Below are 23,648 nucleotides of genomic sequence, written 5' to 3' on the forward strand. Positions count from 1 at the left end.
TTTACAAACAAAAGTATGCATCCTCACACTTTGTTGTGTATTACCGTGAGAATTAAAAATAGTTTGTAACATTTTAAGGCCAACTTATAGACAGCCCTTTCCTTCAATCACCATGAGATTGTAGCCACTCCTAACGGGAAAAAGACATTATATAAAAACAAGCAAGTAATTACATTTAGGTTTGCGTAAAATAGTACAAAAGGCAGCAACGCAAGCTAGAAAATGACTCCGAGAGCAGAGCTGATTGTAAAAAAGCCCTGAATCCAGGCGGGGATCCGGATCAGCCCCAAAATGTTATAACTTTGTTCCTTATCCCATTGCAGCGTTACTCAGTTGTAATACATTTCTCCACCAATTGTGGCAGTGATGACAAACAAACGGAAGAAGCACAGAGCTAAAGTCACCAACGTTTTTTAAGCCCAAAAATGATGATTTAAGTGTGGAAACTGTATTTTTATTTGCACAAATATCAACATTTTTTGATATGGTCCGATAGATAACACTGATATGGTGATACCATTTGTAGCTATATTGCCCAGTGCGAGAAATGGGTTAGAGCAGTGGTTCTGAAACTTTTTTCCTGCTCACCCTTTAGAGCACAGCTGTAACTTGCTGCCACTAAACCTGCTGAAGATATTATTGTGTTATCATTAAGCATTTCTTACACAGTCCTTCATTTTTAAGAGCTTATTGTTAAGTGTTCAATGTGATTGTACTATTTTGTTGACATTTCCCTTCTACCTTGATAGCGGAGGCACAGGAAGTTACATTGGAAATAAAAATGTTTACATTTCATACATTTTTCTCCTGCTCCTTATTTTCCATAGGTCATAAAAACATATTGACCCATTTAAAACACTGATATCATGATAGCAGTCCCTTTTTCATTTTTCAAGGCGTCGGCAACCCGAGTGTGAAGTCAATCTCTCTTAGCAGCCGCGTGTGTGCTGTTACTTCATCAATTGCTTTGATTTGCCAAAAGGTTTATGTTTCAGAGACGTGTTCTTGACTTGACATGCAATGGCAACTGAAAAAAATGAAGGCGCAGCAGAGAGACGAGGTCAAAAACACATTATGACTACTGACAAAATAACGCTTGGAAGATGAAAAATGAAAACAAACCAAAAAAAAAATCCACATTTTTAGAGGAGTTGAAGCAAAATGGCAGCCAGTGCAGTCCCTTACCAGGTTAGTTTTGTTACTAGTTCGAATACGTACGGGTATTCCCAGTAACTGGGCGTCCACCGGCTGGCGAAAAGGGAGGGACTCGGGGTCCTGCCGGTACAGAGCCTCCAAGGTGGGCATCAGAGCCTGACGGAGCTCCTCTGGCTTAAAGGCTGGAGGCAAAAAGATCATTGTAAGAAGATGGGAGTCACAAGATACGTGCCTCCACTGACAGAACCGCAGGCATGGGAGTTCAACTCAATGAAAAAGACTTGAAATAAGTCGGGGGCTGTGGGGGAAAGAGGGGCACCTACCCCCCAACTTCCTTTATCTGAATAGTCATTTGTGATTTATAGCATGAAATAACAAATATTTAGTTGTTTATGTTTCAAAATGATGCAACTATTCAATGTCAAAATACAAAGAGTAGTAATGTCAGCTAGACATGAAAAGTAGCAATTAGACAGTGTAGCAAACATGTCTGCCACAATCTTCCACTTTTCATTTGGGCTTACATGGTAAACAAGTCAAATGAATCATACATTTGTCCAAATGAAGCCAACACTGGACGTGGTCTACATCGCTGAAAGAAACTTGTCAAGAAGACAATGCCTCTGCCATCTTCCAATATAGAAATCCTGAGGATTCCCTCTTCTCTTCTCCGACTCTCTCCTCCTCATTTGGGATATCTGTTGTGATTTCACTTCCTGGTTCCATGATATCTTGCCTCTGATTGGCCTGTCCCTAATGTTTTGCCCTAATCTCAACTCATGGCAGTAAGCAATCATGGATGTTCTTATATGTAAAGCAACCCATCATCCTTGATGTACAGTTTGTGGAGTTGCTTAATGGAAAACCATAGTTTTTACCACTGGATGATCCAAACCCCTACTTGTTGGCAGGTATGGCAAAGAGACGGATCAAGATTTTAACACACATTGTAGGTCGGAAAAAACGTAAAATAATTGTTTATATTTTTACAGAGATAAAAAAGACGGACTATAGAGGGAAAAACCACATGCCTGTAGCCGTTCTGCAAGGAATGGTTGCAGTCCAGAGTGGAAAATAACACCTGCTTGACGTACTTTTCTTTTTGCTCTGAGTGCTGGCTGGGGAGGTCGTGGACTCAGATGCCTCATCTTGTTCTTTGGGCTCCTTTTTCACCTCCGGCTTCTTGTCTTCCCCCGTTTCAGCGGACGAGGAGGAGGAGGAGGCAGAGGACGAAGATGTATCCATGGCCTCTGCTTTGCACCCATCTCCAGATACATCCTCTTTCTTTATCTGGAACAGAGACTGGATTTATTCTTCTCTGGGAAAACAGGTGGCAAGCAAAACACACATTTGGCTAAAATAACAAGGCTTTTGAGGACATTCTTACCTCAACCTTCTCCGTTTGTACGTCAGGCTCAACTTTGCCCGTCTTCCCGAGAGCCTTGCCCTCCTCTTGGCTTTCCACACCGTCCTCCTCTTCCTCGTCCTCCTGCTTTTTCACTTCCATTTTGCCATCCTCTTGGCTGGGAGCGGGACAGTCCGGCGGGGCGAGCTGGGAGCTGGGGTTAGCGCCGCTGCTGACGGAGGCTGGAGAAGACACCTGAGCGTCTGCTGTTACAGGAGGCTTTGGAGACGCCTGCAAGGCAACCGGGGTTAAAAGATCAGGAGACTAAGTCAAAAAACTAACAAAAAAAAAATCACGTGGAACCTCCATTTACGGACTTTCCGATCGAGCCAATTATGTCACGTTCATTCATTTTGTGTGCCGCCTGCAGGGGGGCGGAGCCCTCCAAGTCACTTGCTGCCCTGAACACTTCTCAGTGTGTGAGTGTGTGTGTGTGTGTGTGTGTGTGTCTTCTGTGTTTCTTCACCTTTTGACAACTTTTGTCCATTTTGCTTACTCAATAGGAGTCCCAAAAAGACAGGACTTCGTACCACAGCAAGTTTTAATTGTGATGAAACAGGACTTTTCTGAAAAAGATGCCAAAGCAGACCTATTTCACAGTGAATAAGAGCTCCTCTTGTTCAGTTTTCTCCCTCTCTCTGATGCTTTTTCCACAGCTGCTGCTTTGTCGAGGTTAACGTAAGTGGATTTCACTTTTTTAAATTGTTTAATATGTAGTAATATGGTTGTTAAAGTTAAGGATTTTTGTGATTTCTGATCATTTGTGAGGCCACCAAGGGGGCTTCGGTGTGTGCACGCGTGTTGGCAAAGCATCCTGAGCAGATGCCCGAACCACCTCATCTGGCTCCTCTCCATGTGGAGGAGCAGCGGCTTTACTTTGAGATCTTCTCACCCTATCTCTAAGGGAGAGACCCGCCACCTGACGGGGGAAACTCATTTGGGCCGCTTGTACCCGTGATCTTGCCCTTTCGGTCATAACCCAAAGCTCATGACCATAGGTGAGGATGGGAACGTAGATCGACCGGTAAATTGAGAGCTTTGCCTTCCGGCTCAGCTCCTTCTTCACCACAACGGATCCATACAGCGTCCGCATTACTGAAGACGCCGCACCGATCCGCCTGTCCATCTCACCATCCACTCTTCCCTCACTCGTGAACAAGACTCCCAGGTACTTGAACTCCTCCACTTGGGGCAAGATCTCTTCCCCAACTTGGAGATGGCACTCCACCAACGTTCCCTCTAAGCTGCGCAATTGCACAAAATCAAATCCCATCTAAGCTATAAAGAAAATAAACAGATAAGTTTGTTCTGTATGATTTTGCAAGCGGCCAGAACAGAGAAAACAATGTTCGTCAACACTGTTCAATTATTACGTCTGTAGAAACGCTTTAAAGAGGGCAGGAATTCCATCCATCACTTTGAGCAAAACTGTTTTTCGGCCGTAACCACAACAAAAACATAGTAAAAAAAACCTGGTTATTGTCTGCCGTACAAAAGAGGCTTAAAGCAACTCTTTGTCCATTCCAGAGGGTTACACTATGACTGATGTGCTTATTCTACTGCCATATATTAACAATGTTCACTGGTCATATGAATATTAATCATGGAATGCTGTTACTAGATTACAGACATGCTAATAAAATGATATAATAACTAAATGTGATCTGTGAAAGGAGTACAAATTATTTCCAAAGCTGGATGCCCACTTTGACATAAAACACTAGCACAAAGCTCATGAAAAAGAAGATTGTATTTGTTATAGTGAGCCAAATCACTTACATTGGGAAAAAAAGTCCTGTCATTTGATTATTGAAATAAAAGATTGAACTTGTTATTAAGTCAGGTGTGGCCACACGTCTGATGTTGTCACATGTGCTCCACCCGATGCTTGGGGAGTTTTTCCCTTGCTCATACAAGTGACAAATTAGAGGGAACATGGCACTCCACCCTTTTCCGGGCGAAAACCAAGGACTCGAACCTGGAGGTGCTGATTCTCATCCCAGTCTCTTCACACTCGGCTACAAACCCATCCAGTGAGAGCTGAAGATCCTGGCCAGATGAAGCCGTCAGGACCACATCATCTACAAAAATCCATCCAAATTCTACCGCTTATCCCTTTCAGCAGAGACATAATCCTGCAGCCACCGAACCGGATCCCCTCAACGCCCTGACTGCACCTACAAATTCTGTCCATAAAAGTTATGAACAGAAAAAGACAAAGGGCAGCCTTGGTGGAGTCCAACCCTCACTGGAAACTGGTCCGACTTCCTGGAGCTCTGACACGATCATACAGTCAGACCCCATACTTTCTGAGAACTCCCCACAGGACTTCCCTTGGAGGAGTCCAACCCTCACTGGAAACTGGTCCGACTTCCTGGAGCTCTGACACGATCATACAGTCAGACCCCATACTCTCTGAGAACTCCCCACAGGACTTCCCTTGGAGGAGTCCAACCCTCACTGGAAACTGGTCCGACTTCCTGGAGCTCTGACACGATCATACAGTCAGACCCCATACTCTCTGAGAACTCCCCACAGGACTTCCCTTGGAGGAGTCCAACCCTCACTGGAAACTGGTCCGACTTCCTGGAGCTCTGACACGATCATACAGTCAGACCCCATACTCTCTGAGAACTCCCCACAGGACTTCCCCACTTTTACATTTTCATCATGGTGACAAGCCATAATTGGGGGAAAAAGTGATGAATTGTCCAGCCCTGTAGGACAGTTTAGCTTGTTAATAAAGAGAAAGTAGATCCATCACCTCCTCGTTATGTTTCAAATAGCACTTAACTAAAATGTGGACTTTTGTCGAGGCTAAAACTCAGCATTCATACACTATATTGCCAAAAGTATGGTGTCCACCCATCCAAATGATGAGAATCACTAACCACAGGTGTATCAAATCAAGCACTTAGGCATGGAGACTGTTTCTACAAACATTTGTGAAAGAATGGGCCGCTCTCAGTGATTTCCAGCATGGAACTGTCATAGGATGCCACCTGTGCAACAAATCCAGTCCTGAAATGTCCTCGCTCCTAAATATTCCAAAGTCAACTGTCGGCTTTACTGTAAGAAAAGTGAAGAGTTTGGGAACAACAGCAAGTCAGCCACCAAGTGGTAGGCCAGGTAAACTGACAGAGAGGTCAGCATAGTGCAAAGACTTTCTGCACAGTCACTTGCTACAGAGCTCCTAACTTCATGTCACCTTCCAATTAGCCCACGTGCAGTACGCAGAGAGCTTCATGGAATGAACAGCAGCATCTAAGCCATACATCAGCAAGTCCAATGCAAAGCATGGGATGCAGTGGTGTAAAGGACATCACCACTGGACTCTAGAGCAGTGGACACACCTTCTCTGGACTGATGAATCACACTTTTCCATCTGGCAATCTGATGGACCAGTCTGGGTTTGGAGGTTGCCAGGAGAACGCTACATTTCGGACTGCATTGGGCCGAGTGTGACATTTGGTGGAGGAGGAATTATGGTGTGGGGTTGTTTTCAGGAGTTGGGCTTGGCCTCTTAGTTCCTGTGAAAGGAACTTTGAATGTTCCAGGATACCAAAACATTTTGGACAATTCCATGCTCCCAACCTTGTGGGAACAGTTTGGAGCGGGCCCCTTCCTCTTCCAACATGACTGTGCACCAGTGCACAAAGCAAGGTCCATAAAGACATGGATGACAGAGTCTGGTGTGGATGAACTTGACTGGCCTGCACAGAGTCCTGACCTGAACCCGATAGAACACCTTTGGGATGAATTAGACCGGAGACTGAGAGCCAGGCCTTCTCCACCAACATCAGTGTGTGACCTCACCAATGCGCTTTTGGAAGAATGGTGGAAAATTGCTATAAACACACTCGGCTACCTTGTGGACAGCCTTCCCAGAAGAGTTGAAGTTCGACTCAGATTTTAAATTCGAAAAACAAATCAGCAGCGTTGTACAAAAAAGCTTTTATCAATTACGCCAAATAGCGAAAGTGAAACCGCTTCTATCAGGACATGATCTCGAGAAATTAATCCACGCCTTTCTCTCGACTCGTTTAGACGACTGCACTGCCCTGTATGTAGGCATTATCCAGGCCTGCAGCTCGTGCAGAACTCTGCTGCTCGTCTGCTAACACAGACGTGAGCACATCACCCCTATATTAGCGTCCCTTCACTGGCTCCCTGTGCGTTACAGAATCCATTTTAAACTCCTTTTATTTGTTTTTAAATGTCTAAACAACCTCGCGCCAACATATCTCTCCGACCTCCTTCAGCCTTACTGCCCCACCCGATCCCTAAGATCAGCCGATCAGCTGCTACTGACGGTCCCTGACACAAGGCTGAAGCTTAGAGGTGACAGAGCTTTCGCCGCTGCTGCTCCCAAGCTCTGGAACGACCTACCTCTGAGTGTTAGACAAGCCTCCTCTCTTCCTGTTTTTAAATCTCTCTTAAAAACATACTTTTATTCCATGGCTTTTAACACTGAGTGATATCCATCCTGTAATGGCATCCCATAATACACCTGCTGTCAACCTGTTTTTATGTTTTATTTTTTTATCGTGTTCTGTTTGTGTTGTGTTGTGTTTGCTCGGTTCTCGTATTATCTTTTAACCTGCCCATTGTACAGCACTTTGGCTACCCCTGTGGTACATTTTAAATGTGCTTTATAAATAAAGTTGATTTGATTTGAAGCTGTAATAGCAGCAAAAGGTCATATTGACCCCTATGGGTTAGGAATGGGACAGCACTTCAAGTTCATAGGTGAGTCAAGGCAGGTGGCCAAATACTTTTGGCAATATAGTGTATTTACATTGGAGAAATGTGCTTTTGGATTTACAAACCCGGCTGAAGAACCAATCAAGCTGATAAATGCAGGTTCCACCACAGTGAAAGCAAAGGTGAGTACTTACTGGGCTCTCTGGCAGCTGCAGGGGCACATGTGCATTCTGGAAAGGCCCCAAAGAAGCCTGACCTACCTGGGGGCCTGAGGTAGTGGCGCCCCCAAGTGTCTGCTGTGGCAGCTGGCTAGCCTTCTCAGAGTTCTGCGACGCCTGCTGTTGGTGCTGAGGAGGCAACTGGGGCGTAGTCGGGGTCGGCGGCTGTGGCGTCTGAGAGCGAGGTAAGCTGGGAGCGGTCTGATGAGGTTGAGGCGTTAAGCTGCGTGCGGGCGAGGGAGAGTTTGTTCGCATGGGCGTGCAGTGAGGAAAGGTGCTGGGCTGGTTGGAGGTGGAGGACGGAGGCGCTGCAGGCCCCAGCGAGGCTGCCGAGCACGGGGCAGGTGTGGCAGACTGGGCTGAAGGGCTGCCGGCTGGGAGGGAAGGCGGAGTCGACATCTGGTTCTGCTGCACAGATTAAGAAAAGGAGAGTAAGTGGAGAGGACGTCGTTGCGTGCTTTTCAGGAATTTGTTTGGTCAACACAATTAGGCTTGCTGCTAAATCTTTACCAGCGGCCCAGCGGCCTGTGATCCTGGCTGGTTCACGCCAACAGGGCCAGCACCGAGCCCAGGACTGGACCCAGGAAACTGGCCTGGCGGGAGGTACTGGGTCTGGAGCTGCGTGGCATTTGGCTGGCCCATCCTTGTTGAGCCCATACCCATCTGTACAGGAGACACCAAAAGGGTGTTGAATAACTGACTATTTCCTTAAAGTGGCAGTAGAGTATAAACCAAGTAGACTTTATATGCTTATTTGGGTTTCATTGCATCCATTAAACATATCCAATTGTAGTTACAGTCCACAAAGTATGTGAAAACACCATCTTAACATCACAAAATGCCACAAATTCAGTCAGCCATTTTAAAGATTCCGCTTTGAACGTCTTCTGTAATCTTTTTCGGAGATTGACGTCACTTCTGCACTCTGACCATATTATTAGATCAGTCATACTGGAAATATGCAAAAATTCTACAGACATGCGCTGTTTAACATTTACAATCCCTATATAAGACATGTTTTTATTTTATGCATGCTAAGTCGTAAATACATAAATAGTCCGTCAATAAGGGCTCTCTATTTTGCCCACAAAACCTCTAAAAAACAATCCAAAACCTGCCAACAATACTCTTTATACATATTGTGACCTGAATATTAACCAAATATTAGCAAAGTTCTTATTATAAGCGCTAACGCAGACAAACTTATTCTTAGCGGCGGTGGTTTGATAACACAGTTTTACTGTGACCCAGCCACATCTCGGCCTGTCAAAGTTCTAGATTATAAATCATGCCTCTCGTCTGGATATTAGCAGGAGTCAGCCATGAATGTAGAAGTTGTTCATCTGTGACATTCAATGTATACCCGGAGATGGAGACAAACACACACAACCGCAGACCGTGTCTGCAGGGAGACTTCTCCTTGTTAAACCTTCGTGTGCATCATGATTAATTCTTCATCTAAACGGGAAGATATAAACACCCTACAGTCATCATCGCAGTGAGAGCAGACATCGTACAGTAAGCTATCATTTTATTATGTTTGTTTTTCTTTAGCACTTAGCAACACTGCTACATGATGCTTAGTGTTTCACTAAAGCTGGATTTATTAAGCAGAGCTTTTAAAACTTGTACATCGTCCTCTTTGTATTAAGGATCAACAATATAAGGTTCTGGATCCTCATTTTCCCAAAGTAATCCTTGTTGATCTCATCATTATTGTTGTGGATGGGGAAGGGATCTGTGGTTCCTCCTCTACGTCACACGTTTACGGGACTGCCTTCCTCGTTATCTCTCAAAATGGCTCAGGAATCTTTGTAAGATTGATACTATTTTGAACATGTCTATTTACTCACAAACTTTGCAAGTCTTTCCGTGTTATAAATCAGATATATATGATCATAGCTTCAATATAGAGGCAATTTGTTTTTCCACTTGAAAGAAGTCCAACAACATATAATGCGTAACAATGACATATTTGTTCTTTGTACAAGTTCAGTTCTTAGTTTGTCTGCTGCATTATGTGGACCCTCACTCAAGATGGCACTTCATCAGTTTATTTTCAGAGCACACAAGCCAGAGACAGAAGCTTCAGACGCAGTAATTCATACCTGGTTCATTGGCGCATTGAGGGGAAGAGGAGGTGTCGACCTTTGACCCATTGACTGCATCCCCATCTGACCAAACTGGTTGACTCCTGCACACAAGTGGCTTGTATGAGTGCAAACATAAGTAAGTGCAGTCAAAAGTATTGATACTTCCACACCAGCTCGGTGCCAAGACACGAAAAACTGCTTTTTTCCAGTATGGAATACTAGGCATGGCTACCGAGTCCTGTCATTTTTTGGCATCGGCCAAATCCTGTTGGTCCTACCGGGCACCGATTCATGTCAGATCCAACAGTGCCATATTACGGTACCTGGCTTGCGCGTGACATCACGCCTGGTTGTCGACTTTTAGACAACTCTTCGTACTTTGCCACTCAGGACTCTGCCTAACTACCTGGGTAATGTTGCAATTAAAAAAAACGATCCAACGCGAGTAACGTAAGGCTCCACTTTTCCAAAAATGTACTAGCTTGATGCTAATATACACTGGCTTTGCTATTGTCATTTGCATTAGTGATTTTACATGGCGATTTCAACACCTCCAAATTATGATAATGAAAACTACAACTAAGATGCACATTACAATCAAACAGCTGGGCCTAATAAGTACAATACTTACAGGATTAACCCTTTTTATGGCGCAAGAAAAACCACCAACTATACACGACTGCCATCGTGGGCTTGCAACTGTAATTGCAACTTAATCTCATACTTGCAAATGATAATACAACTGGACAGCAGTATTTTTTTAATATCACAATCAAAATGGACAGTTTAGTACCAAAAAAGTACCGAAAATTGGTAGTGTTGAGTACCAGTATCGATCCCTACCGAATACCGTACAACACTTTTTCAATTGGCGGCATGTGAGCGCTGAGTCAGCACCAAAGAAAAATGCCGGCTGCCTTATTGTATGTAAATGTAAAGAATGAGTCAGTGTTCCCAATAAATGTACTAATACCCTGTCACAAATGGGGATTTGGCTCTTACGGTTGGCCTTCGCTCATAAAAACAACGATAAAGGAAGTGTGTCAGTGTAGCATAAGTGCAGGTGTGGTGTAACTCCGCATCACAACACCAAGAAGAAAGAACCTTTGCTGCACTTTAGCCACGTTGTTGCTATATTTAGCCATCAGAGGTACATATTTATTCTGCAATCAAACAGAAGCCATCATGAGAGTATCCGCCGCACGAGTGAGAGCGGAGATCCGCCACCACAAGCCCACGTCACACTACCACCGTATTGCAAGAATATTAAGAACAATATTGTTTGTTTTGTAACAAAGGCTCCACGCCACTGCTGTCTTTATTTGACAATGTGAAATAGTTGGTAAATAACAACTATTTACAAGCACAGTGTTGTTTGTTTTGATACACTCGCAGGTTATAGAACACTGCTGTCCTTTTGGAATGTATAGTTACATCATTTAAATCATGTGCAAGAAGATGTTGAAGCACGTTGATCTTTAATACTTGACACTTTAAAACTGTTTTTAACAAAGTAGTACATTTAAAGGAGCCATATGTAATAATGTCATGTCAAGTCATTATTAAATCCATCCATCCATTTTCTACCGCTTGTCCCTTTTGGGGTCGCGGAGGGTGCTGGAGCCTATCTCAGCTGCATTCGGGCAAGTCGCCACCTCATCACAGGCCATTCACACTCACATTCAAACACTAGGGCCAATTTTAGTGTTGCCAATCAACCTATCTCCAGGTGCATGTCTTTGGAGGTGGGAGGGGCCTATCCCCAGGTGCATGTCTTTGGAGGCGGGAGGAAGCCGGAGTAGAACCCACGCAGTCACGGGGAGAACATGCAAACTCCACACAGAAAGATCCTGAGCCCGGGATTGAACGTAGGACTACTCAGGACCTTCATATTGTGAGGCACATGCACTAACCCCTGAATGATACGTCAAAAGGCATTCAAAAATCATCTTCTTTTCCAATACCTCTATAACTGATAACAGTAGTTCAGCCAGGATGATCATTTCAAAATTAGATTTACAGCCCTGAAATCTTGTTATTGTTTTCATGTCGATGCCCCGCCCTCCACCGTTTGACCAATTAGAAAGTCTGTGAGTGTGTCACATCAGGGTTGCCATCTTGGTCTGGCTACTGCCACTGGTAGAGTTACTAAACATGTCAGACCTTAGTCAATCTAAAAGTTACCTTTCTCAACTTATTCATGACAAAGCCAGCAACAAAACCAGGATTTGTATCAGAGATGCCTTTGAAAGATGGATTGATTGATTGATTGGAGGCGACTGAAGGCGGACAAGATTTTTTTATCTGACACCAAACTTGCTAATTTCCTCCTTGATAGGTAAGTCAGACATTTACCTTTTTGTATTACTTGTAATAAATGGACATGGACATTTTGTATGTAAACTATATTGTCCGATACAGTACATATGTCCGTGCAACGAATGCTTAGCATGCTAGCCCGGTCAATGGCACATGGACTTACAGGCTAACGGGGGAAATATATGCCCGTTAGCCTGTATGTCCATGTGTCATAATATATTTAGTACAAAGCTATGTGGATATGGGTAGTGTCAGTGCCTATTTCCTTCTCAATATGCTGATACACTGAGGAAATGGTTCCAACATTAGTCATCATGGCAATGTGAAAGGTATGGAGACAGACAAATCGCATGATAAAATAATTCCTCATTGGTGTTTACATATTGTGGACTACATGCACCAAGTTATATGGCAATCTGAAAGGTTTGAAACAGTAGCCTATAGGCATATCTTGGTAAAATGTCTCCTCTTTAGTTTTGGGCGTACATTAGTCTGCTAAGCATGCTCTACTTATTTTCACCAGTATAACCATTGCTAGTGTTGGTTGTAGTCTGTTTTCTGACAGTACTGACAATAACCATATGATTGTTGTCATATTGTACGCAGGCATGACCTACTTCTTCCTGGAAACAGCTTCATTTCTGTGTAAAATGTGTTGGTAAGAGATTTTTTATTGACAAAGGGCTTGTCTATTCAACTATTATGGTCCCAGCACCTCAACACCTAGTAAGAGGTAGTGGAAGTTTGAAGTTCCTTGGAGTAGCCCAGTCCATCCAACTGGATTCGGCTGCGTATCTGGCAACCTCAGTCAGAGAGAGGGGGAGGGGACTACAGAATTTTGACTGTGATTGCAGTACCCTTTCTGGTCAAATTTGTATATATGGCTCCTTTAAAAGTATATGATATATTATTTTTAATCGTGGTAACAAATAAGGATCAAGAGACATGGAATTTCATTGGTGAAATCCTGACAAGCCTAGCAGTCACATTTCCAATTAGACACCACAGTATGAAGGAGTGGAAAAAGACATTAGCAGACTTGTGTGCAATGAGTGGACGAGGCAAAGAACATCTGAGTCCACATTAACACATCTTGAAAAACAAGAGTTAGTTCAATAATAATGGAGTGATGAAGCCTTAAATTCTCCAAGTCTGATATCAATTCAACATTTTCTTTCATTGGATTAGGCGGAGGTTTTCTTCTCTGTGTCACGTCAAGGACACTCACCTGCTGGGTTCTGCAGCCTGTTGGGTCCAGCAGGTCGGATCATGGACGGATCAGCATGAGGACCGTCTGAAAGAACGATACTATGTTACAGAAAGCCATTTTGGGGACATCACTTCCTGTGCAGCACGGCGGAGCCCCCTTACATCACATCCTGTTTACACGCTCCGTTACACTTGCCTTCTTTCTTTCACCAGCTTTGTCTACTACTCTATTTTGCCTACTCAATACGACTCCAAAAAAGCCAAAGAAGGAGCGAATGGCTGTGGTGTCACAGCAGACTGAGAAAGTCTCTTTTTTCCCCCCCAAGATGGCGCCGCTGTAGTGGCTGCTGGTGGCAGGAGCTCTGTGCTCGTGTCATCCTTTTGTGTTCCTGATGTTTCCCTCTTCTTTTCATGTGGGGTTTTTGGCCTTTTGGTTGGGGACCCTTTGGGACTGTGAGACAAGGCTGACTTCTGCGGTGCTTTTTTGTGAACTTCTGGATCTGCCTCCCGGGAGCCTTTTGGCCATGGAGACCAGCTGCTGGGTGTCTGCCACACCAGAGTCCATTTGGAGAGACTGGAGGAGATGTGGATGAAGAGACAGGACTGCAGAGTTTGGAGAGACTGGAGGAGATGTGGATGAAGAGACAAGACTGCAGAGTTTGGAGAGACTGGAGGAGATGTGGATGAAGAGACAGGGCTGCAGAGTTTGGAGAGACTGGAGGAGATGTGGATGAAGAGACAGGGCTGCAGAGTTTGGAGAGACTGGAGGAGATGCGGATGAAGAGACAGGGCTGCAGAGTTTGGAGAGACTGGAGGAGATGTGGATGAAGAGACAGGGCAGCAGAGTTTGGAGAGACTGGAGGAGATGTGGATGAAGAGACAGGACTGCAGAGTTTGGAGAGACTGGAGGAGATGTGGATGAAGAGACAGGACTGCAGAGTTTGGAGAGACTGGAGGAGATGTGGATGAAGAGACAGGACTGCAGAGTTTGGAGAGACTGGAGGGGATGTGGATGAAGAGACAGGACTGCAGAGTTTGGAGAGACTGGAGGGGATGTGGATGAAGAGACAGGACTGCAGAGTTTGGAGAGACTGGAGGAGATGTGGATGAAGAGACAGGACTGCAGAGTTTGGAGAGACTGGAGGGGATGTGGATGAAGAGACAGGACTGGAGAGCTGGACAAGCTTCACAGTGTCTTGGCTGAATGAGCAGGTATCAGACACCTCTGTCTCCTTGGACGTATCCTCACTCATCCATGCCAACTGGACACTAGCTGAGAGTTGGTGGGCGGCCGAGGGTGGAGCCGACTCTCTTGGTTGCTTTGTTGGGTCTGCTCCTGTCCCCCCACCCCAGCAGACGATGGTGAGGAACACCGCAGAGGCCACCACAGTGTATATGTTTGTTGTTGTTGTTTTACTTTTGTGGCTGTGGGTAGAAGTGGCTGGTTGCATCAGCTCGGCTCTTTTAAATGTCTTTAAGCGTTTACCTGTTTCTCACCTTTTTTGTAAGGGGCACCGGAAGCTGGCAGACGATCCTGTTCTGTCTCACAGTAATGTTTGATCCTGTTCTGTCTCCCTGTAATGTTTGTCTGATCTTGAATGGGATAGTGCTGAAAATCTTCATTTCCCCTCTGGGATTATTAAAGTATTTGTGATTGTGAGAGTGAAAAGAAGAAACCCTGGAGGAGCAGTAACACGCTGCCCCTCCTTCCCGCCCCCTCCCCTCTCTCTCTCTGCCTTAAATGACTTTGCCTTCTTGTGTGGAGTGCATGCCAAAAACATTCACGGGCAGCAAGGTAAAGAAGTTTTGACTTCTTTTATAAGTGTAGCAACATGGTTGTTAATGTTTTGTGTGTTGACAGCTCAGCTTGCCTTGTTTTTGTGTTGTTTTGATCGTTAAATTGAGGATATTTTAAAGTATATCAGATTGATAACCAAGTGTGCATTCTTTTACTAAAACATGGACTTTTGTGGAGGCTAGAAGCAATTATTCATGTTTACATTGTTTCTTAGGGTGAACTCTGCTTCACTATACAAACTTTTACGAGCTCCACTTACACACCATGTTCAAGAACCAATTAAGTTCGTAAATGGAGTTTCCACACTACTGGTAAAGCAAAAGATGAACTTATATTGGGGAGAAATACAATATGGTTTGTTCCATTTTCACATTTTTAATCTTAGCCTTTCTCCATGTCTATTACTGATCATTCATTCACACCATATCTTTTAAGTGTATATCGACAAACAGAGGAGTACCGTATATCTTGGACTATAAGCCACTACTTTTCCCTTAAACTTTGCACCCTGCGGCTTATAAAACGGTGCTGCAAATTTATCGGACACCCATAATGCAAATACTTTTTATTAAAATACACTTAAATGTTGTGTAATTGTTTGTGCTATGGTGCCATCCTTTGGACGAGTTTGCACAGTGCAGCTGCTGCTATGTGAATGAATCCCTGCTGTTTAGAGCTTTGAACTGGAAGTAGCCGTCCATAGCGTTTCTACTCGTATGGATTCTTCATCACTCCAAACGTTTGTAAGTTTTACAATATAACTAAAACTATTCTTACTTACTAAAGCGTCCCATGTGTGATGTCTGTAGGAGTGTTTTCATGCATAGTTGTACATGCTATTGTAATGTAATCAAGGTAGCGTTGTTAGCACCAGCTAATATGCTAACGCGTTTACGAGTGTCTGTGTTAGTATTATTAACTTATAATGGCATTACTTTTTGTATTGTTTCACTTTCACAAATTCCTCAGTAAATTCACCAGAGAGTCAGCGTGGAGTTATTGAGTCTGTTTAGCTGATTGAGAGCTAGCTTGCGCAGCTAGTGGGTCCATGACTCCTGTTTTGTTTGATCAGCCGTTTTACTGCCGTGTTAAAACTCCATTTGGAAACAATTAAGGTATGCAAATAAACATTTATGAAATATTTCTGTGTAAATAACTCATTTCACAACTTATATATCTGTGACTGTGGCTAATAAGTGGGAAACTATTTTTCCCCTCAAATTTAGTGGGTGCAGCTTATATACCCGTGCACTCCATAGTCTGGAAAATGTGTTCAATTGATATGTTGGCTTACTTGGAGGTGGCCCCGGGGCCATGGGAGGCTGACCCAGGCTGGGAGGTGGTATCTGTGGGAAGCCAGGTGAAGCCAAGCTAGGTTGCCCAGGCATCATTCCCTGCTTTTGGAGACGAGTCCTCCTCTTCTCCTCAAGCTCCTTTTGGATCTTGTAAATCTTCTCTGCTAGGAGGTGGTAGTACTCCGCCTTGAGGGAAAGGAGCAAAGAGAAACCAGAGTGTTGCAGGTCATTCACATGCCATCCACTTCTTGGACACAAATGTGACGGCCATGTCTTACCCTACTGTTGGCGGACTCGTACATGTCCCCCTCTACTTTTCGAGCATACGCCACCAGATTTTCCATCCTGCGGTCCTTCAGGGCAGCGGGGTCAGGAGTGGGAAAGATGGCTTGCACCCTGCTCACACATACAGTACATACATTTCAATGTTGACTCCTCCCACACTGTAAAGGACAACAGGTATCAAAGTAGATACAGTATCTAAAATGGTATGAATCTTGTTTTGACTGAAATATTGTGGTTGCTCCATAATACTCTCGACATATCGTGATAATGCATGCTGATGACACAATTCCGATAAGTCCTGCGAGTGAACAAAGGCGTCCCTAACTTGCTAGCATGCTAGAGGATAACGTCCCTCCACAGTGCACTTTCTAAATGATTCATCCTTGGCTCCTGGCCACAAACAAAGTGTGTTTCTTACAAAGGGATTAGAAGACAAGGAATAGCAAACATGAGGATCCAACAATGCTAACCGCTAAGCTAGATCTCTTGAATGTAATTGAGTTGGGAGGATCGATACAAATATCGACAGTAGCGATAGTTAAGTAAATATACTGTAGCATTGGTATATGGTTGATACTACAGGGATTAGTAGGGGTGAAACGATTCCTTTTAACGACTCAAATCATATTTTGAGGTTGCCTTCGATGCGGAGACAATATTCATTTATTTAGAAGGATAATACAGGATTTCCCCTAAACTGCCAAGATACCTGTGGCGGTGGGGGTGTGGTCACCATGACATCAAGTAATTTGCATAATTTCTATGATGATATGGTTTTCTTTAAAAAGGCTAAAAAAATGTATATATACATTTGAAATAAATCTGTTATCATGTCTTGTAGAAAGTAGTGACTTCTGTCCCTGACTAATGAGGCTGCATCGAGCGTGACGTCACACTTGCTTGGCGCTGTTGCTCTAGTTGGACTTTCTCTTCTTAAAAGTTGCAACTGTCTTTCTTAATATTTGCACATTTTGTAGATGTCCGCGGGTATATCTGCAATATATATAAAAAAATCACGTCCACATCACAGACATGCTGACAACGCTCCAGACAATGGCGTGCGTTTTGTTTACATCCAGTTTCGGTTGTGCAGTTTTCAGTGATCAAAGTCTTTCTTCGGTGGTCAGGTTTTCGGTACATCACTTGTCAATAGTGCGCAAATAATAGACTATACATATCAATTTATACTGTAACGACCAGCTAATCTTAATGTTTTATGTTTGTGTGGTTTGGATTTGATGTCAGTTTTTCCCATGTTTGCAAACACACCGTCCGTGCCTGAAAGGTGATTGGCGGAGAATGAGGAAGTGTTGTTGTTGCTCACGGAGACGAAAGTGTTTGCACGGGAGGTAAAACCTGTTGGAATTGTGCTGTTTGTTATCAGAAGGTTGGTAATAAAAGTTAAAAATAGCGTCTGATTTTGTGTGATTTCTTCTGGGGGCTACAATATATTATATTACTTACATTTGTTTTCACGTAAAAAAAACCCCAATAACCTTATTTAAAAGGTGTGGCAGTAATCAAAGTACATTAAAGAGAAACCCTGTAATATCTGAAAAGATTCAGTGAGTTATCATTAAAAGTCATACATTTCATATTAAGTCTGCCATTCTTAAATCCAATGTGTTCTTTCTCCTAGTATTGATAAAATACATTGATTGCCTTTATGTTAGAGCGATATTGACTATAAACCACTACATTTTTCCTACACTTTGAACCATGCGGCTTATAAAACGACGCTGCTAATTTATGGACATTTCTTCGCTGACAATGCAAATGCTTTTCATTAAAATACACCTAAATGGTGTGTTATTGTTTGTTTGTTTGCGCCATCTATTGGATGAGTTGGCTTACTGCAGATGCTGTGAAGTGAATTAATTCCTGCTGTTTCGAGCTTTGAACCGAATATGGAAGTGTTGTTCCGTCTTTTAGATGTCCATAGCGTTTTTACTCGGATGGATTCTTCATTCATCCGTCCAAGCAAGGTTTGTAAGTTTTACAATATAACTAAAACTATTCTTACTTACTAAAGTGTCCCATGTGTGATGTCTGTGAGAGTGTTTTTTTGTACGTGCTATCGTAATGTAATTAAGCTACTAGCGTCATTAGCATTAGCTAATATGCTAACAGGTTTACGAGTGTCTGTGTTAGTATTATTAACTTACAATGACATTCTTTTTGTATGGTTTCACTTTCACAAATTCCTCAGTAAATTCACCAAAACGTCAGCGTGGAGTTATTGAGTCTGTTTAGCTGATTGGAGAGCTAGCTTGCGCAGCTAAACACTAGTGGGTCCATGACCATGACTTCTGTTTTGTTTGATCAGCCGTTTTACTGCCGTGTTACAGACACCGTTTGGAAACAATTAAGGTATAAATAACATTTATACCTTAACATATAAATAACAAACATTTACAACTACTTTCGTCCCAGTATATATCTGCGGCTTATAGTCTGGTGCAGCTAATACATGGAAATACATTTATTCTTTCTAAAATTTGGTGGGTGCGGCACTCCATAGCGCGGAAAACATGGTATCTTCCAGAAGGCTAACTTGCCGAACACAGATCAATGTAGTTGAATCTTAGGAATATAAATGAATAGGCCGATGTAGTGGATGAATCATTACACCTCTGTGTTTTTTAGTATCACAAAATAGTTTGGGGGTTTTTTGTTATCGTTTACAAACTCAGGAAATGAGAGCCAAGAGCAGTAAATGCTATACATTTCATATTGTAATAATATTTTTGTCACTTTAAGCACGAAAGTTGGTATGGCCAATTACCCTTCTATATCGATCCTTGGTGTTGGATCGATACACAATTTTGTAGCAATGCCAAAAGGTGATGTAAAGTATCTAAAGAACAGAAGAATAAGTGTTTATTAAATGTTACAGAATTGTAGACAGAACCATGTTACAACAAAAAGTAACCAGAGTTTAAGAGTAAATGATGAAATATATGAATGATAGTTTGGAGAAAAGAATACAAGAGGAAATGAGGATATGTTACACAGCATACGTCAGCAGCCAAAGTCACCTCTTTTCAAACGCTCCAATGATCAAATAACATATTGTGACATATGATGAAGCCCTACTTTTGCTGATCTAAGACAGGAAGGTGCATATGACAAAGTGGTGGGACTGGAGGGAGGAAGCGGACTCACAGCTTGTGCACAAGGTGGTTGCGGAGGTCTTGCGTGATGTCTTCGTGCCAGGACTTCCTCATGGCCGCAGAAGGAGGCGCCGCAGTGGGCATGGAGCCCAGGTTCCCCACACCATCATTCAGCAAACTGGGAAAGCATTTGGCACTGTATGTTAAGCATTCCTTTAAGCCGAGGGTCGGCAACCCACGGCTCTTTAGCGCCGCCCTGGTGGCTCCCGGGAGCATTTTCAAAAATGTATGACAATGTAAAAAGATGGGGAAAAACATACTTTGTTTTAATAATGTTTCTGTAGAAGGTAAAACATGACACACACCTTCCTAAATGTTTAATATGTTTGTGTTTCACTGATGAGAGTACTGTTTGTTTACATGTACAACTCTCTCTGACGCTGCCACAGAGAGACGTGTTATATGCCACTCCTTATTTGTCTCATTTTGTCCACCAAATGTTTTATGCTGTGTGGGAATGCACAAAAGTGAGCTTTGTTGACGTTATTGACTTGTGTGGAGTGCTAATCAGACATATTTGGTCACTGCATGACTGCAAGCTAATCCATGCTAACATGCTATTTAGGCTAGCTGTAAGTACATATTGCATCATTATACCTCATTTGTAGCTATATTTGAGCTCATTTCATTTCCTTTACTTATGTCCTTGTGTATTTAATTTATATCTGCATGTCTCATGACACATTATCTCTATGTAATATTGGCTGCATTTCTCATAGTTGTTTGTGTGCCATGTTGTTCCAGACCACAGCAAACGTTACCCAGCTTGCAAAGTTTGTAATAAATCCAATAGAAGAAGACAGTTTTCTCTAACTTGGAAACACACATCCATACCTTTGGCCATTCTAAGACAGTCATTACCAGGAGTTATCTCACCCTCTGAGAAGTTGTACTCATGTTTTACAATGTTGTAAAAATGTGTAGAATAAATATTACATTTCTGTCAACAAAGATTTGAGTCAGCCTACGACACATAGTCATTTTGATAGTAGGCTAATATAGACACTTCCATCATGTGTTGTCTTCATTATAACACTTATATAAGACTTTTAAAGTCATTTTGATAGTAGGCTAATATAGACACTTCCATCATGTGTTGTCTTCATTATAACACTTATATAAGACTTTTAAAGTCATTTTGATAGTAGGCTAATATAGACACTTCCATCATGTGTTGTCTTCATTATAACACTTATATAAGACTTTTAAAGTCATTTTGATAGTAGGCTAATATAGACACATGTGTTGTCTTCATTATAACACTTATATAAGACTTTTAAAGTCATTTTGATAGTAGGCTAATATAGACACATATGTTGTCTTCATTATAACACTTATATAAGACTTTTAAAGTCATTTTGATAGTAGGCTAATATAGACACTTCCATCATGTGTTGTCTTCATTATAACACTTATATAAGACTTTTAAAGTCATTTTGATAGTAGGCTAATATAGACACTTCCATCATGTGTTGTCTTCATTATAACACTTATGTAAGACTTTTAAAGTCATTTTGATAGTAGGCTAATATAGACACATGTGTTGTCTTCATTATAACACTTATATAAGACTTTTAAAGTCATTTTGATAGTAGGCTAATATAGACACATGTGTTGTCTTCATTATAACACTTATATAAGACTTTTAAAGTCATTTTGATAGTAGGCTAATATAGACACATATGTTGTCTTCATTATAACACTTATATAAGACTTTTAAAGTCATTTTGATAGTAGGCTAATATAGACACTTCCATCATAACACTTATATAAGATGTTGAATTGTTTGTGTGTCCAGACAGATGAGTTTTTTGTATTTTTGGTCCAATATGGCTCTTTCAAGCTTTGTTTTAAGCAACGGTGAGTCCTATGTTAGCCAGTCCTACCTCTGCGCGTTGATGCTGTTTTGCAACATAGCATCTGGCAGAAGGGACGTCTGAGGGTTGGGGGCCTGCACGCCACCATTCACTCCAATAGAGTTTCCTCCTGGATAAAGAATTTGAACATTCTGAATGCAGAAAGAAAAACTCTATACAGCAGTTCATTTTCACGGGAGACAAACTGACCCATGGCATTCAGATTCCGCATCCCAGGTTGCCCTTGCAGTCCCTGGTTTGGCATGTTGGCCTGGGAAGGCTGCTGTTGCATCTGGTTGCCCTGGTAGGTAAGGCCGAGGGCAGCATAGGCCCTCTCTATGGCGCTGGGATCGATCTGGTTTGGCGGGTTCAGGTTTGGAGTACTGGACTGTCCACCTGACACCCCTGAACCTAAGGAGTTCACCAAACCGAGCCCTGCACTGCTGACAAGCGCTGCGATGAAGGCAGGAAAGAAAAACAAGGTTATTTTTGAAGAGATGCAGGAGGAGGCTGAAACAAAGGTGGATCATGTAGCGGATGTCAGGTGGAAATGTACATCCATATATCACTGATCAACCAATGATTGCAGGTTAACAATATTTGAAATAAGCACTCGTGTAATCACAACATATAATAATAATCAGGGCTGTCAAACTTTAACGAGTTAACACATGCTAAATCACAAAAACTCATCACATTAAATCTTGTATTAATGCAGACTAATCACACACTTTATTTTGATCTCACATGTTCCTTGACTATAACCACGTATGGGTCCATGAAAGGCGGTGTGGGGCGGTATACGGTCAGTAATCTGGTCAACACAACCATACGCCAGTGCAAGCATGAGTGAGGAAACTCACACTGCCAAAATACACACAGTCAGACTTCTTCTGGCTCTCAATGAAGACGGACGCTCCCACTCCCACTCCCACATCCACTCCCCCTCCCACTCCCACTCCCTTATTTCAAAGACACCTGGGATGTTGACACTGTTCCGTGACACTGAGCGGAGAAACTTACAAGTTTTTGACAAAAACGTCGCCAAAGGAGTGAATCACTTTCAATCAATCAATCAATCAATCAATGTTTATTTATATAGCCCTAAATCACAAATGTCTCAAAGGGCTGCACAAGCCACAACGACATCCTCGGTACAGAGCCCACATACGGGCAAAGAAAACTCACCCCAGTGGGACGTCAATGTGATTGACTATGAGAAACCTTGGAGAGGACCGCATATGTGGGTAACCCCCACATGGTACATGCAGCACGTCATGGATCATGGTACATGCAGCACGTCACGGACCATGGTACATGCAGCACGTTTTTAGATTGATTGATTGAGACTTTTATTAGTAGGTTGCACAGTGAAGTACATATTCCGTACAATTGACCACTAAATGGTAACACCCCAATAAGTTTTTCAACTTGTTTAAGTCGGGGTCCACTTAAATTGATTCATGATACAGATATATACTATCATATATACTATCATCATAATACAGTCATCACACAAGATAATCACATTGAATTATTTACATTATTTACAATCAGGAGTGTGGAGGGGGGGTGGGGTGGGGGGGGGGTAGTGGACATAGAGAGAGAGAGAGAGAGATCAGAAGGCATAAGAAAAAGAATCTGCATTTGATTGTTTACATTTGATTATTAGCAATCCGGGGAGGGTGTTAGTTTAGGGTTGTAGCTGCCTGGAGGTGAACTTTTATAGCGGTTTTGAAGGAGGATAGAGATGCCCTTTCTTTTATACCTGTTGGGAGCGCATTCCACATTGATGTGGCATAGAAAGAGAATGAGTTAAGACCTTTGTTAGTTCGGAATCTGGGTTTAACGTGGTTAGTGGAGCTCCCCCTGGTGTTGTGGTTATGGCGGTCATTTACGTTAAGGAAGTAGTTTGACATGTACTTCGGTATCAGGGAGGTGTAGCGGATTTTATAGACTAGGCTCAGTGCAAGTTGTTTAACTCTGTCCTCCACCTTGAGCCAGCCCACTTTAGAGAAGTGGGTAGGAGTGAGGTGGGATCTGGGGTGGAGGTCTAGAAGTAACCTGACTAGCTTGTTCTGAGATGTTTGGAGTTTAGATTTGAGGGTTTTGGAGGTGCTAGGGTACCAGGAGGTGCA

General features: G+C 42.7%; 1 protein-coding gene across 2 annotated transcripts in view; it reads right to left on the minus strand.

The window, feature by feature from the left end:
- Positions 1–600: 600 nt before the first annotated feature.
- LOC133642671 (histone acetyltransferase p300-like) overlaps positions 601–23,648 on the minus strand; it is a 48,713-nt gene continuing 25,665 nt past the window's right edge. Inside the window, exons 6-18 of one of the 2 annotated variants that reach the window (XM_062037019.1) lie at positions 21,721–21,963; positions 21,541–21,640; positions 19,647–19,772; positions 16,475–16,592; positions 16,196–16,382; positions 13,123–13,188; positions 9,591–9,676; positions 7,993–8,145; positions 7,459–7,890; positions 2,543–2,791; positions 2,250–2,445; positions 1,186–1,337; positions 602–1,027 (exon numbers count right to left, since the gene is read on the minus strand). In XM_062037019.1, coding sequence (XP_061893003.1) covers positions 992–1,027; positions 1,186–1,337; positions 2,250–2,445; positions 2,543–2,791; positions 7,459–7,890; positions 7,993–8,145; positions 9,591–9,676; positions 13,123–13,188; positions 16,196–16,382; positions 16,475–16,592; positions 19,647–19,772; positions 21,541–21,640; positions 21,721–21,963 — 2,144 coding nt within the window. In that variant the 3' untranslated portion in view covers positions 602–991. Of the gene's footprint in view, positions 1,338–2,249; positions 2,446–2,542; positions 2,792–7,458; positions 7,891–7,992; positions 8,146–9,590; positions 9,677–13,122; positions 13,189–16,195; positions 16,383–16,474; positions 16,593–19,646; positions 19,773–21,540; positions 21,641–21,720; positions 21,964–23,648 lie in introns of both variants that reach the window. The other variant, XM_062037018.1, reaches the window with a different exon arrangement.

Source organism: Entelurus aequoreus, linkage group LG25, assembly GCF_033978785.1.
Source record: "Entelurus aequoreus isolate RoL-2023_Sb linkage group LG25, RoL_Eaeq_v1.1, whole genome shotgun sequence".
In the NCBI taxonomy this organism is placed as follows: Eukaryota; Metazoa; Chordata; class Actinopteri; order Syngnathiformes; family Syngnathidae; genus Entelurus; species Entelurus aequoreus.